Source organism: Nannobrachium achirus (genome assembly GCF_963921795.1).
Source record: "Nannobrachium achirus genome assembly, chromosome: 19".
NCBI classification, from domain to species: Eukaryota; Metazoa; Chordata; class Actinopteri; order Myctophiformes; family Myctophidae; genus Nannobrachium; species Nannobrachium achirus.
In genome coordinates this window covers 20,481,655-20,499,031 of record NC_137826.1, presented here as the reverse complement: position 1 = coordinate 20,499,031, position 17,377 = coordinate 20,481,655, and the positions used below count along the sequence as shown (strand labels likewise).

Genomic DNA, 17,377 nt, shown 5'->3' with positions numbered 1-17,377 from the left:
GTCTAATTTCAATTTAATTTTCAGGAAAATGGAACTTCTGGTTTCAGGTTTATTTGAAAATGTAAACATGGGTTTGTTCAGCACTTATACATGGATATGGAATTCACCTCTATTGACAGTGTGGTCCCCATGTATGAAAATGTAAACATGGGTTTGCTCAGCACCTATACATGGATATGGAATGCACTTCTATTGACAGCGTGGTCCCCATTTAACATAGTCCAATATACCTGTACAAATACTAATATAATACATTAAATTAACCATAACTACCTTCACTGTCTGTCTGTCTTTATCTCTAGACTCTATCACACACACAGATCATGACCATACCACAATCAACCAATAATATTCAGTCTTATTACAGGAAGAAAAAGGAAATCCTTCAATTAGGCCCTAATGATCAACAAGTAAATCCTGAGGAAAAACAAGGCATTCTGGTATAAGGCTGATTTAGGAAACAACAAGATTAAAATAATCTAAGGAAAACAAATAGCATTGGAATTCACAGTTCTCATGATTCTGTTCACAGCTGTAAAGCCATTTGTCAAACATCACATTTAAACAACATTTTAAGCTAAAAAAAAGAATAGATTTCCTTCATGTAGATTTTGAGGGAAATTGTTTTGTCTGGAGAACATCTACAACTGTAAATTGATAACGTTCAAGTCAAACACAGTAAAATCCTCAGTGTTAATTTTGACATTTCTAACCCTGGGACTTTACAAATTCAACACTCACAGGTGTACTTGATTAAAATGTTACGCTCACAGAGTTAAAGGAGTAGTTCACCCCCACAATGACTTTTTTCCTATTGATTACTCATGCCATGGAGACTTGAGTTCAATAATATTTTTTGTTTTAGTCGCATTCCGAAGACAATAATTTCATCATAATAAATTTACCCCCATTGATTCCGGATGGGGAATCAATGCGGGTACATTTACGAAAATGTACTTTTTTGTCTTAGGAATGCGAAAAATACAAAAACATATTATTGAACTCAAGTCTCCTTGGCATGAGTAATCAATAGACAATATGTCATTTTGGGGGTGAACTACTCCTTTAAAGTAACACTCTTTACTGTGTACACACTCCTTTCTGAACTGTCTTCCTATGACCTTCAAAAAGCATCCATGCTCAATATACCTACTTAAATAAAACATGAAAATGTTTTACACTATCTCACCCATCTGACAATACATACTGTACCAAATCAAAATCACCTCCTCTCGTCAAACACAAATTATAATGGTTTGTAATGACTTGAATCTATTAAATCCTGCATGTGGTCTTTAGTAAGCCAAAAACAAACATGAATGAATGGTAAAATCCCAGAGTGTATAGTACAAATAGAACCAAATGGACCCTTACATACCCATTTTGTTCCATTCGTGCTCTTTTAGTTAGAGTTAAATTATCACTAAGGATTACAATGCACTGTACATTATGAAGAGCAGTGTTCTCCGGTGAGTATGTGGTGGTACAGTACAACATGGTTGTCACTATGGAGGTGATCAGGCCTATCCCGTTGATCAGTGGCGTCTTGTGATCAATGTCAGTTGATGCCAGAGTAAGTCAGGTGTTGAAGCCAGGCGGTACACAGTGTATAATATACTGTGTTTTTGTTCGATGGCATCTTATTCGTTCTTCAGCCTGTTGACATGGCCAGCACGTTTAGATTCCAGGATCTGCAGAATAAACACAGCTTTTTTATCTTTTTCATCCCCCATAAATAACACACACTAATACCATGAGGAGTTTTCATATTTGATCCCAAAGTGCATAGATGGCTGCATAAAGCCTGAGTTATACTTAGTTGAGCGCTGGTGTCGCACACCAGAAACAGCAGATAAAAGAGCATTTCAATCATCTATACCGGCTATAACACGAAACCTACCCTGTACCATGTTTTCCACATGCTACTGGAGCTTTTCAGATAGGACACAGCTCCATTTGCATGTTACATTTTATTTCGAATAGTCATTGTGGAGATACGTGAAACCAAGGGCACAGAAAGAGTAGAGACATGCGAGACAGTGGTCAGATTTTAACCCAGGTCCTCACACATACTAGTAGCATATGGTCTGTGCACTGAACTGGCTGAGCCACCAGGCACAATCGACTGTTACTATGGCTGTGCAAGAACAGTAATTTAATCTAACTGTAATTTTGGACAGCCTCGGACAGACTTGAAAAATGTACACTTCCATGACACCTACACGGAATAATTTGGTAGCCACAATAAAATATGTAGTCACATCTGTAATTAAAGTGTTCTAATGATGAGCGCTTTACATAGCGAACAGGATGAGGAAAGCCACCATCAAACAGCTACTTAAGAGTGACTGATGTAACAGTTTTTTCCGGTGTAATATCCACACAATGCTTAGCGTGTAAAGCCTACGCAACTAATTGCAACTGCAACTACTTGCAACCAACCATTATCCCCAAATTGCACCAGTCTGCAACTGGTTAGTCCAGACTGCTGCAATTTTGTGCAACTGGTTGCAAGTTGCAACTAGGTGAGTACGTGTGTACTGGGCTCAACATACAGTACTGTATAGTGCAAGCTGTCATGTGCATGTCTTTTTATGACGGGAAGCGGATCCATGTGTGAATTGACATGTCTACAGTCTACACATTGCATAGAGAGTTCAACGGTAACCGGTAGAGTCGCTGGAAAGAAACTCACAGAGATTTTTATTCTTGTATTTGTTTTAATGAGAATAAGGATATAAATAACTTTAGGATTACGCTTATCTTTCTGAGGTTAAGATTAGGAATATAGGGTTAGGTTTTGGCACCGTTTTACTGTGGTTAAGCCAGGTTAGGAATGAGGTTAGGTTAACCGTTTAGGCATAGTTTACAGAGGTATATAAGGATATTAAGGATCTCAATGGAAAATAGGTCTTGCCTTATCCGAGTTTCCTTTTAGTTGACCTTGTATCAGTATCAGTACTGTATATGACCTTGTATTCCTATCCAAAACTTCTAATAAATACCTCATTCAATCAATCAAAAGGCATGAACCATCAGCCCAGGCGAGTTTCTTTCCGGCGACTCTTCTGGCAGCGTTTGCGTGTGACAAGAATGATCACGTCAGTTTCAAAGGAGTGCGCCTGTTTGGTGTTCTGTCTATCAGATTGCCCGCACCCCCTACCTACCCCAATGCTCGCCTCTCATTGAAAAGTAGTAGCAGTAGGGCAGTTGGTTTCCATGTGAAAAGGCCATAGCTCTGCTAACTGCTTTCATTGTCTCACCTGAAAGTTGCCACTGAGGCCAACGATGCTCTGCATGTTGTAACTGTAGTAACCCAAAACGTACTGCCCTCCCCGGACAGGAATCCGATCTTTGTTCACCGAAATCTGCAGGTATAAAACACATACTGTCAAATATCACACGCACAGACACGTACACAATACAACTAATGAATACAGATATAATGTACTACTGATGCAGTAAACACTAGTACTTCAATTCAACACATATAAAAAATAATTAAAATGATAATTATGCCACATTTCCAAACAGCCTGAGCCATTAGTTCTTACCTCTGTGAGTTGATCAATCTCAGGCAGATACTGTGACACCCACACAAAGGCCTCATAGTTTGACGCACTCTTAAAGCCTACCTGAAGACCACAAAATCACATCACGTACTGTTAAAATCTTCTCACTATCTTATCTCATACAGTAGTGTTTCTCAACCTTTTCTGGACCAGGACCCACTTGAAAATCTCAAAAGCCTTTCATTTTTTATATTCATGTTATTGCGACCGTAAAGTCGCAGTTTAGTATCAAAACCAGATATGAGCCCTGCTCATATCTGGGCTCGTTTGTGTATTGTATGACATCACGCCACATCATCGGCTGAGGACTGTGTGATGTCATCATATCTCCATATATGGAGACATAAGTTGCTCATGCCCAAATATGGGCTGGTGAGGTCAGACTTAGTGTGATGCGTAGGTTATCTCCATATATGGAGATTCAACTTCAATGAGTAACCATGGCAAATCACACCGTACACAAATGACCCTTATATAAGACCGGCATTATCTACCGACAGCTGCTATAAGCCAACCCTGGCGATAAGGTCTGAGTCGAAGAAATGCTTCTTTCCTGGCAAGAATTGCCCCTTTATACTGTAGGGCTCGTTTGTGTATTGTATGACATCACGCCACATCATCGGCTGAGGACTGTGTGATGTCATCATATCTCCATATATGGAGACATAAGTTGCTCATGCCCAAATATGGGCTGGTGAGGTCAGACTTAGTGTGATGCGTAGGTTATCTCCATATATGGAGATTCAACTTCAATGAGTAACCATGGCAAATCACACCGTACACAAATGACCCTTATATAAGACCGGCATTATCTACCGACAGCTGCTGTAAGCCAACCCTGGCGATAAGGTCTGAGTCGAAGAAATGCTTCTTTCCTGGCAAGAATTGCCCCTTTATACTGTAGGGCTCGTTTGTGTATTGTATGACATCACGCCACATCATCGGCTGAGGACTGTGTGATGTCATCATATCTCCATATATGGAGACATAAGTTGCTCATGCCCAAATATGGGCTGGTGAGGTCAGACTTAGTGTGATGCGTAGGTTATCTCCATATATGGAGATTCAACTTCAATGAGTAACCATGGCAAACTGTCAACTGCCTGTATGTCTTGATAATTGGTAAAACAAACTTTTGGCCTATTTGTGGAGATAAGCGACCAACGGTCGCTTATCTCCCGATTAGGGAGTCTTACTGGTTTAATCACTATAATCTTAGTGTGCCAATTTTTTGGGGGCCCAATTGCGATACCGTCATGGCCCAAAGGCCACAGGTTGAGAATCACACTCATACAGTGCATGTTTGTGTTTCTCATCTAGTTTGTATTGTTGTTTCTTTTTTAGATTTTTTTATTGTCGTTTCTGCTATTTGATCGAAGAGTTTAAATATAAGATAATACAAAAGAGGAGGTAAGTTAAGATCAGTGTTGAGAAGTAACCAGGTACATTTACTCAAGAACTGTACTGTACATACAGTATTTCAATACTTTATACTATTACTTGAACACATCTCAGAAGCAGATATTGTACATTTTATTCCAATACAATTAATTGAAAAACTTTGTTAGTAGTTAGATTGACCCTAACCCTAACCCAATTAATACAAAACCTCTTTTCTACTACACTTACACAATTCTATCTGTAGATCTGCTATTTTCTATAAAAGATTTACACATTTGACACATCTGTGACACATCTCCCAGAAAATGTGTGTACTGTACACTAGTTTTGTACTTTAAATCAATTTTGATGCCAATACCTTTATGCTTTTACTCTGTATATATCGTCACTGTCGGGCAGAAACCTTGTATCTCCAAGTTTCAAGTTTGTACGTTTTTTCACCAAGTAAAGCCCTGCTTCATCATACAAGGCTGTTGCACAAAAGTAGTGAAAACAGCCGATCTACGCGGTGCGAGGCATTGTGTGCTTGTAGATCTGCTATTTTCACTAGTTTAGTTCATTTTAAAAACAAAATGAACGGTCTTGGACATACAAGGTTTCCACCCGACAACGACGATATATATATATATATATATATATATATATATATATATATATATATATATATATTTATTTATTTTTTAATTAAGGACTTTTACTTGAGTACTTCTTCCACCACTGGATAAGATAAGCATGGTGTTGCATGGTAGAGCAGATGTGTGTGTGTGCTACTGACTGAGGCTAAGCGGCATCACCTTGTAGAGGCCAATCCAGTCCCATGTGGAATACATGAAGTCCTCATGAATGGTGTAGCTAAGGGCTGCGTTCCCGTCTGCGCTCCACACGCCTTCGGGAGTCACGTCCACGGGTTGCATGTCGGAGCCTTTCCTCAGCTGTGGACATGACAGACAGTTAGAAACAGGGAGATACATCCGGAAATCACACTCATGTCTATGTGTAATTTAGATGGTATGTTGTGTATGTCAATGTTGACCTGGCATCCTATAGTGTGTCTCAATGTACATATTATTGATTTTTTGTGGATATTCCACTGTTAGACTGATAGGTTCTTGTTTTACCTACTGTATGATCCTAGATTACCATTTCTATGCATTTGATATATTACCTTGTGTTCTCCTTGCTTACTGTAAATCGCTCTGGATTAAATCCTAAATTGTATTGTAATAGAACAAATATGCTGTCCATGCAGAAAGGTGAATGCATAATAAGCCCAGGTTTAGTTCAAGTAGATCACATCTCCCCCTAACCAACACCACCCTGGTAATATCTGCCCAACCAAACCATCTTGCCACTCAATATTTATACACACAACCAAAAATGGGAGGAGTTAGACATACAGCCTGATCAAAGACCTTTTCAGCAGATTCCATCATTTGCATTGATATACAGCTTAATCAAAGGGTGCTTCAATCACCTAGATTTAATCAACTGAGATAGATAGCAGAATACAGAAGTAACAATGAGTAAGGAAAACATAAGAAAATCTGCAAAGTAAATCGTTACCAAGAAATTTCTTCACCAATGTATTTCTAAAAGTGTGTAATAACATGTACTAAAAGGTTGAAATTCAACTCCCGGGGGAAACCTCATAAAAAATGATTTGTGTTTGTGTCCCATTAGCTTTACAATACAGGAAAAACACAACACAAAGGAAAAACTAACATAAAAAATAAATCTGCTTTAAGTAGCATGTGAGGGGTCAAACTAGGGGTTTTCCATGATGCTGAATCCATTGCAAGCATTTGTTTTGCACGAAAAACATTCTGTGGGCTGCAAATGGCCCCCACAAAACGGTGAAAAGTGATGATTCATCACTAAACCATCGTTTTGTGAGTCAGTTTTTAGCCCAAGGAATGTTTTTCGTGCAAAACAAATGATTGCAATGGATTCAGCATCATGAAAACCCCCTAGTTTGACCCCCTCACCCCCAAACAGATTTATTTGTTGTATTTTTTCCCCCTGTATAGTAAATTAATGGGAACATTATTACACACCTTTAGAAACACATTGGTGAAGAAATGTCTTGGTAACGATTTACTTCGCAGATTGGTCAAATATCTTATAAAATCCCCTTATATAGACCGTTTTCCCGACTGCTCCCCTGTAGAGAGCGCTGCCGCCATTTCTGCAGTGTAAACCGCAGCCAGTGATGGAGTAGAAGTAACATTATAAAAAATTGAAAATACTCAAGTAAAGTACAAATACTCAAAATTGTACTTAAGTACAGTACTTAAGTAAATGTAGGCTACATGTTACTTTAACCTACTGTTCACACAGCAGAAATGGCGGGCGGCGCTCTCTAAAGGTTGTCGCTCAGGAAATCGGTCTATAACTTGAGTATGAAAAAAGCAAATAGAATCATTATCATTACTATTTCATATGTTCCATCATAGTATGTACTATGTATGTAATTGTAAATTGTATAATGTACTTATATAATAATAAGAATAACACTCAAATGATCAAAAATGAAAGAATATGTAAATAAATAATTTGATAAACGATATGACATCATAAACAAATGTGTCAAAACCTTCTAACAAAAATGTTAATGTTGTTGTTTTGTTTTGATTCAAACATTTAAACAAAATCAGTTTCAGCCTTCAATCAGATCCACGGTATTTTTTTTTTTGAATGTTTGTTACTCGCCTCCAGGCAGAAGGTTGCTAGGACAGGCTTGTGGTCACTGACTCCATAGCTGGGGTCACAGGTATAGCTGTCCTGGATGACTTGGATTCCATCTTCCTGGCCGTCGTCAGTGCAGGTGGATGCACTCCCATCGTCGTCCTCCGCTGCTCTGGGTTTGATCCTCCACAGGATACGATCCGTCCAGGCTGGCTTCCTCTTCTTACCACTGGCCAATCAGGGACAAAGAAAACAGTGCTGCATATTGTGTGTGTGTATATATGTACCACTGTATATCGTCGTTGTCGGGTGAAAACCTTGTATGTCCAAAACCGTTCTTTTTGCATTTATCGCTTTAAAAATGATTTAAACTAGTGAAAACAGCCGATCTACAAGCAGGTGCGAGGCGTTGTGTGCTTGTAGATCTGCTGTTTTCACTACTTTTGTGCGACGGCCTTGTATGATGAAGCAGGGCTTTACTTTGCGAAAGAACATATACTTGGAGATACAAGGTTTCCATCCGACAACGACAATATATTAGTTATGTAAGTGAATGTGAAACCAATTGTGAGAGTATTTTCAGTGCACGTGTGGGGTTACACGAATGAACAAATTATCATTATGTTCATCGTCATGCTTGTGCATGCACATTCACATGCATACCCCCACATATCTTCTTACGCACGTAAAGATGTAAATGAGAAACACCAGCTGCATGCATGAATAGACAAATACCAGCTTACGTGTGTTTACCATTCACAGACAATGCAGGCATTGCATGTCATACACAAACTCACTATATGCAAAATGACTCATGCATTGTGCAGGAATAAAATGAGGAAGGACAGTTAGTATTTAGCAGCACTAGTGAAGTGCCAATTCAACCAGAGGAGACATGACCTGTGTCTGATATTTGCTGTCTAAGAATCTAGTTGTGACTGTAATTGCATGAGATATTGTGATTTTAGGTTCTGGGATAGCTAATTGATTTCTAAGTTGTCAAATATTCGAATTTAGTCTTTACATCAATAACTAATTCCATCATATAGCCTGTCACTGCCAACCACTACTGTTTGGCCTTGGGAAGGGTTTGGACCACAACGTCTCGTCGTCTCCTCCGAGACACAAAACATGGTCAGACATGTCTTTTCACCCAACAGAGAGGAGATTCGCCAGGACAACCACCCTGACCAACCTGCAGGAGTCGCCAGAAAATGGCCTTAACTTCCAACCCTAGATATGGCGAATTGTGTTCAGGGGAGCAGCTGGCCAAGCCTGATGCACTGTGGAGAATTCAAAACCCCAATCTCCATAGTGGTAGGGCAGGAACTTTACCTCTCCACCACCAAACGCCCCTATATCGTATGTAAGTTCTACTCTATGATTTATATTGGTCATTTTCGTCTCATCTTTACATTTTTAATAATTTTATATAACTTCATGGCAGTTTTTATTTGGATATTTTATGTTTTATTTCAGATAGGTCAGTGTAGACTCTACACAGACCTATCTGAAGTGTCCAGTACACAGCTACGGGAAACCAAGTGCAGAGAGAGGATAGATATGAGAGACAAACAGGGATTGGAGTTGAACCCAGGTCTTGCACTCACTAGCAGCATATCGTCGTTGTCGGGTGAAAACCTTGTATGTCCAAAACCGTTAGTTTTGCATTTATCATTTTAAAAATTATTTAAACTAGTGAAAACAGCCGATCTACAAGCACATAATGCCTTGCGGTGCGAGGCGTTGTGTGCTTGTAGATCTGCTGTTTTCACTACTTTTGTGCAACGGCCTTGTATGATGAAGCAGGGCTTTACTTTACGAAAGAACATACAAATTTGAAACTTGGAGATACGAGGTTTCCACCCGACAACGACGATATACAGTCTGTGCTCTAACTGGCCGAGCCACATCTAAGGCAAATTATGTAATGTTTAGGTATGGGAAAGGTTCGTGGCGCATGCAACACACACATACAGTATATGTCTTACGTAAAACCCAACCACGTCTTCGGTGTGCTGTGGAGATTTAAAAAGGAAAAAGGCCACAGATTAAGTCTATATAATACAGTATGTTGCAGGAATGAAACACATTAGATATCTAATGGCCACTGTGTCCAAACCTTAGTAAATTAATATGTGTATTGTGTAATTAATTGTGTACAGTTTGTGAATTAAATTGCAGACATCACAACATGGTGTCAAGTGGCGAAGTTGCACTATAATGGACAGACTGTCTGTGGGTATGTCAACTAGTGTGGTGACAGTCTACGCCAAATGGAAATATTTAACTTTATTAATACTTCAATACTTAAAGGGGTACTGTCACCTAAAGGGATACTGTCACTTTAAAAAGTCATCTTAAAATATGAGCTCAATCAAAGTAATTGACTGTACTTAGACTACTTACTGTACTGGTCAGCTGTTGTTGGGGGGCGAGGGGCAGATTACACTGTGACATGAGTTTCAGACTATTACAGACCGTTTTCAGAGAGACCACGTGACCTACTTTATCATATTATAATTTCGGGGCGTGTCAAAAAGTTATATACAACAATAACAATATTGGTGGGACTAAGAGATTTATTTCACACACAAAAAAAGCCTCGACATGCATGCCTTTTTCACTACGATCCAACATTCATACTCTCTAGCAGTTTCACTTTCAATTAGCAGCATATTTAAGCTGTGATTGATTACCGGTAGTCTATTTTTGAGAGGACATACCATACAGTACATACATGTACTGTATGTACGGTACACCTCTCAAACATTTGCTGTACAAAAGTACAGACAACCCATGTTCTTGGCCATTAGCCATGCCATAAAATGTAAATCTTTAACTCTTCTCAGTTAGTTATGTCGGATTGTAAACATTACCTTGTATCATAGGCGTCAGAGTTGCGGTCAAACTTATAGCTGGGCTTAAACCTCAGTGGCCCCTCTTCAAACTCCTGGAGGAAAGGTTCCCTTTTCCTCATCATAATCAGCTGCAAGAACAATTCATATGTCAGCATGTACAAAATGCATTGTGTTTGTGTCTGAGAGCCTTGCTCAATTGTACTGTATGTTTATAATGCATGTGTTTGTTTTACTCCACATGGGGACCAAAAACCCCACACCCACACACACACACAGGTGAGTGTTCCCGTCTATTACCTGGTCTTTGCTCCACAGCAGATGGAAGCGCTCACTGTTGATTGATGAACGGAGGAAGTGCATGCCATAGTCCTCAATACGGAAGTTCAGGTCACCAAACCAGAACACAGCCCTGGGGACGAATACCTAATTAATGTACTGTAAGTAGAGTTTATTAGCAATGCCTGTGTGTGTGTGTGTGTGTGTGTGTGTGTGTGTGTGTGTGTGTCTGTGTGTGTGTGTGTGTGTGTGTGTGTGTGTGTGTGTGTGTGTGTGTGTTTCAAGATTAAGCATTTTTGATTGGCTGAGAGGTATTCTAATGCGCCAATATCTCCTGATAACAGCACTCAGACCGCATCTGACAGCATCACTCTTATGGCCTTAATTACCTGTTATACAGTGGACAAACATCAGTTTGATACTGGGCCTAAAATGAACCAGCTTGACGTTCAGTCAATTAGTTTGCGTGTGTTAGCGTGTGTGTGTGTGTGTGTGTGCCTGCATGTATAATGACTGACTTGTGATCCAGAACGCAGGGTGTGTTGTGCATGTCAAACTCCTGTATGTCCAGGATGTACTCAAACTCATCCACTCGGTACAGGGCTTGGTTCATGTGAGCAGCCAGGTGACAGTTCAGGAAACACACCATCTGACCGTAGAAGGAGAAACGCACTGACACAGCTCCTTTGTTGCCCTGAGAGGAAGACACAGGAAGAAGAATATTCAACCCTTTAACCTAGCATCCCTATTCTGGGGCTGGACATTTGGTGAAGGCTTTTAGTGAGTGAGCTTCTCCATCTGCTATTTTCAGTGAAGAGATTTGGTATAGAGGGGGAAAAGTAGGGGCATATTGCAGACATACAGACAGACAGACAGACAGACAGACAGACAGACAGACAGACAGACAGACAGACAGACAGACAGACAGACAGACAGACAGACAGACAGACAGACAGACAGTCACTCTCAGGGCAGAATATTATGTTATTGCTTCTGTTTCCTTTGTTGACCACTAGGTGTCCCCATTGTTTCATGGCTATTTGCATCTTTTAGCTCACTACTACACTAGACACTAATCCACTAAATCCAGTGTCTTATTTATCTCCAGAATTGGCAACATTGATTCTAAGTTGACTTTTGTTCACTTTATCAGCTCACATTTTAGTAGAGCTTGTTTGTTTGATTTGTGTTACTCTTCAACCATTGTCTGCCTCTTGCATCCCTGTCTATCCTCATTCTCTGGATGTTTTATTAATGAATATTCAACATATCTTTTACCACTTTCTGAGCAAAACCTGGCCAAATGGCAGTATTTAAACAAGCTGAATATACAAGACACAGTAGACAAGAACATAAAAAAGGCAAATTACTTCTGTTTAGATTGGATTACAATACAGTAAAGTAAACAGTACAAATCTAATACTTAAGCATGGCTATAACTTGAGCTTGAGTAAAGCCTGTAGTTTCATAATTTGTTTTGAAGTTCATTCCAGGCATTCCAAAACTCTTGTGTAATGAGGCATGTAATCATTCATGTGAACAGCCTGCCCTGACACAAAACACAACATGAAAGTGAATGAAATCAGTGCACACAATATACCGTAATGTGCAGTAAAAATGTGGCTACTAGTACTTTAACTAGATACAGTATGTAATTAAGCTTTTTTTCTTTGTTGTTTCTTTTCTGTTTACATTACAAACAATACAAAAACAAGAAATAACTGCTGACTGCTGGCCCTAATTAGATTGTATTTCTAAATCCCGCATTTGTCACGGCTGACACGACTTGTTGCATCACTGAGAGTTCACTATGAAGTGATTGCACTTTGTCAGAGCTGTTGCTCACTTCACTAAACAAATACAATAGGGTCTTTCATCAGCGATTTAATCTCTAGAGTGTCTATAATCCAGCGTAGAATTCCCAGTGTTGGTTGTAATGTTCAGTGCCGGTCTATAATAGCATTGTTTATTCTCATACCGACAAAAGATATAGCACTTTACTTTTCAACATATATAAAATGATATAGATAGAGTACAGTATGTCTCTTACCCAGTAGCCAAAGATGCCAGTGCGGGTGTAGGTGGTATTGATGTCTCTGATGAAGGGAAGGTGGACTTGCTTGGCAAACAGCAACAACAACAGACCCTGCATCCTCACAGATGTCACCTACAGAGAAACAGAGAGTCTGAGACAACTGATAAACATGAAGTACTGCAGTGGTTCTCAAAGTGGATTCCAGGGTTCCTTTAAGGGGGTCTAAACTGACCCATACAAGTCTCTGTAACTCTGACAGTATACAAATGGAACCAAATTAACCCGGTTCATTTGGTTCCATTTGTACACTGAGTTGAGGGGAGACCTTGAAATTTGAAAGTTTGAGAAACACTGAAGTGCTGTATAACAAGGAGGGTGTGTGAGTCTCTCTCTCTCTCTCACCTTGACATATCCCCTGGGTCCCAGGGTGTTCATGAAGAGGTGACTCCATGAGTCCTCCGACAGCAGGTCAGAGATGAACCTCAAAGGTTTAGCATTGACCTCCTGCAGACTTACAGATGCACATACAAAACACACCACACACACACACACGCACACACACACACACACACACACACACACACACATACACACACATGCGCGCGCAGACGCACGCACGCACACACACACACGCATGCACGCACGCACACGCACACACACACACGCACACACACACACACACACACAGCAGCTATTAATGAGATGAAGGGATTGATAACAGATTTATCTTTTACCACAAAATGAAAAGTTTGATTTTTTTGTTTATACATTTTGGTATTTATCTTAATTTGAATGAAATTGCCAATCTGCCAGTCAACCATCCACCACTCCACTCCTCTTATCAACTGGACACTGGCAGCTCAACCAGTTGATCACATATCTATTTACTTATTCAACAGGGACAATGCATATTAATCAACATTCATTAACTAACGAGCCAATCATCATCCAATCCACTTCTCATCTTGAGTCCCGAGTCCTGATTTGTACTATAAGTGTATACCCTCCCCTTACTGTGTCTCTGCGCTGTTCTGTGTATTTAAAACAGAGATGACACCTCAGGTGTTCAAATCTCTTCATACAACATTGTCACTGCTGGTCACCCTCTCACCCAATGGCATAGAGGTCTGTAGGGGGCTGGACGTCCAGCTGCAGCAGGGAGGTGACATCAAGAGGAGGCTCCGCTGTCGCCACGTTCCACGTTACCATCTGCAGCCTGGTATGTATGACAGACAGAATGGGTAAACTATGCGTTCATTATTTAGTCACAATACTTTTCATTCATCCAGGAGTGCCATTATAAAATATTTTGAAACCATTTCAAATTAGTTGAAAATATACTGTATGTATTGTATTTTCCTCAGTTTTAAAGACATCACAAAGTCTCCCAGATGCTCCCTAGCCTAGTAAACGACCAACTTCCGTTATGAGGGCGGGTACGAGGCTAGATGCTCCCAGGTGTCTTTTAGATCTGGTGAGCAAATCAGATTGCAAAGAATATCAACTAATAAAGATGATAATTTATTCTAAATAACATTTATGATCATTGTGATTCAGCAAAAGTCCCAGTTCTCACCTCATCAGATCCGGTAAATGATACAGGCTAGGTTTCAAATTACTGCTTCACAATGAGACAGTGTGAGTGATAATGTGCATCTGTATGGTGAGTGGTGTGTGATGTTCTGTACTGTATGCATGTGTGTATATCAACAGGTCCACCTGAATGTGTCCTCCTCGTCGGGACGTACACGTCCACAGAGACTGAAAGCCTCGTCCAGTGTACGGGACACTTCTTCGCCGGCTTCTTCGTCATCAGAGCTCAGGTCCTCCACGCAGGTCAACAGTTGAGCCAGTTGCTGGCGCAGGTGTATCTTGGACCTGGAGCCCGAGCTGCTCTGGCTTTCCGAACGAGCACGAGGACCGTCTTCTAGCATGCTGGACATTGTCACTATTGGTGCTTGCGTTTGTATCCAATAATTCTCCTCCTCAGAATGTGTCAATTGTCTGTGACCCGGGAGTGTATTAGTTCTTTCTTTCCAGGTTAAGGGGAGGTTACGTTACCTTGAAGCAGTGACCTTAAAGTTCTCCTCTGATGCTTCTGGAGTGAGTTCTTCTTGAGTTCTTTTGAATAATACTATATCACACGTATCAAAAATGTTGTGGCAATAGAAAGCTTTTTCCTTGTGTTACTTTATTGCTGTCGTCTGGATGCAGAGGATCCCCTTACTGGTCGAGAGGCAGAGGTCCAGATCGCTAGAAATAATAAATAATGATTGCTTATCCAAATCTCTCGGCATGCGTTTCATGTAGCTCCACTTTCAGATCTTCTGAGTCTGCCAGGATGAGAAGCTACAAAGCCATGGGTAGGGTCCTCCTGACATCTGTCCTTGTGCATTCCATTCCCTATGCGCCCCACTGGACCCGGTCTGTTGTAGTTCGTGAGGAGACCACAGTGACGGAGTGAGAGGGACAGAGCAGTGACCCTTGGCTTAGGAATGTGGAGTAGAATGAAACAGATTTGGTCTGTAATCGGTGGCAGGGGAGAAGCACGTGGACATACCTGCGCATGTGTGTGTGTGTGTGTGTGTGTGTGTTTGGTCACAGAGTGTAGTAAATGGCATGGCTGACCCTCCTCCACTCCCATCATTGAGAGTATTGTTACAGGACTTGGGTAACTCTCTGGTGGCCTAAGAGGCTTAAAGGCTGCAGCTCTCTCTATCAGCTATAAGTGCGCTGAGCAATACATGCAACCATGCAATTAAAGTTGTGCATTAATTAGGGGAGCCAAAGTACACGATTGTGTTCTTTTGGGCTGAATCCATTCTCTGATCCATCCATATACAGTAGGTGAAAGATTATGCAAACTGGGCATAGAGGGGAGGGGAGGAAACCATAGAAGGAAATTCATATGGCTTGGTGAGCTCTGACACAGACGCTGAGCTCTGACACAGAAGCTGGCACAACCAGTCTCTGTTTCATCACAGTGAGTGTTATAGGAACAAACGTTAGGATAATTCTAAATTAACCCATGATGCTGATTCGTATTAAACAGGTGAGATTAAATAGCAGATTTTGAAACACATGCATGAGCAATCATCAACCCAAAGTCCAAACACATACTGTAGTTATCCCATCATAAACACATGATGTCCCATCATTTTAAAGGTTTAACCACTTTCACTCTGGCGTCTAAATTTTGGTTATGTCAAATATACTGTAGGTGAATGAAACAAAGAACAACTTTCGACATTTTTCAAAATCTACAATGTAGTGCATCAAAATGCATTGTGAGCCTGTAGATCAGATATTTTTTAAATAATCTCCCACAAAATTTGGAAGGCAATTTTAGGCAAATGAATATGAAATGTATGTCAAGAATGTAGATTAAAAAGATAGAGTGGAGTGGAAGGGAGAGAGAGAGAGAGAGAGAGAGAGAGAGAGAGAGAGAGAGAGAGAGAGAGAGAGAGAGAGAGAGAGAGAGAGAGAACATTCCCTTTGCAAAGTAAAAGCTGTATTCTGCTAAATCCCAAGCAAGCCAATTGCTTCATTTCCTTCGTATTTAGGCCTATGTACTGTAAGTGTCACATGCAGACTCTTATGGAACGGTCTTTTGCAATCAGCACAACATTGGTGTGAACAGTTAAGTGGATAAATGCAGGGTTCACTTGGCTGGTGCCTTAAAGGGTGAAACGGGGCGGGCCACGCAATGTAATGTCCTTCTGCAGAACAGACCACCACCTCTTATCAATACAGTTTAATTCACCTCTAAGCCACTTATATACTGGTTAGGCATCAGGTGGGTCCCTGCAATGAGGTTCAGACATTCACTATCTCCTTCACATTTGGGAACCTTACTTAAACCAACCCCCTCTCTCTCTCTCTCTCTCTCTCTCTCTCTTTCTCTCTCTATCTGTTTCAGCAGGTTTGTTTCACGATATTGTAGCATCCCCATATCTGGGAAATAATGTCCTCCAATGAGGGAGCTAGGGCAAGCTCTCTTGGCTTGCCTGTTACCTGCTGGGCTGCCGAGCTGAAGACGCTGGCATTCGATTCCAGCTTGGTGCGTAAAACGCTACATTGGCGTCAGAAGTGTGATTTGAACCCACGCCTCCTTGTCAACAATATCTTTGTATTTTTCTGAGGATGGAAAAGAGACTCTGGAATTGGGATTTTGAAAATAATAATAATAAAAAAGTTAAAGATTGGTCTTACCTGTACTTGCCTCTCCCATCGTTTCTATACCTTGCTGTACTCATAGTATCCTCTGTTGACACACACACACGCACGCACGCACGCACGCACGCATGCAGGCACACACACACACACACACACACACACACACACACACACACACACACACACACACACACACACACACACACACACACACACACACACACACACACACACACACAGAGTGAGATACAACGTACATGTATGCTTAATATCTACTCTTAACTCAACATCTCCATGAAGGATGCCAGAGCCAGCACAGAACAGAGAGTGACAACCAGACTAACTGGGTCCTGACACAGGGACCGACTGTC

At 40.7% G+C, this 17,377-nt stretch overlaps 1 protein-coding gene across 1 annotated transcript; it reads right to left on the bottom strand.

Annotated features, from left to right (window-relative positions):
* Positions 1-1,640: 1,640 nt before the first annotated feature.
* On the bottom strand, positions 1,641-14,773 carry inpp5kb (inositol polyphosphate-5-phosphatase Kb; the record flags this gene model as incomplete). The annotated part of the gene is made up of 12 exons (XM_080749300.1): positions 1,641-1,691; positions 3,264-3,368; positions 3,555-3,635; positions 5,768-5,905; positions 7,683-7,887; positions 10,538-10,647; positions 10,817-10,928; positions 11,314-11,489; positions 12,846-12,962; positions 13,233-13,341; positions 13,942-14,046; positions 14,550-14,773. 12 exons carry the CDS (start codon positions 14,771-14,773, stop codon positions 1,641-1,643), a joined length of 1,533 nt encoding a protein of 510 aa, XP_080605426.1.
* Between the last annotated feature and the right edge of the window lie 2,604 nt (positions 14,774-17,377).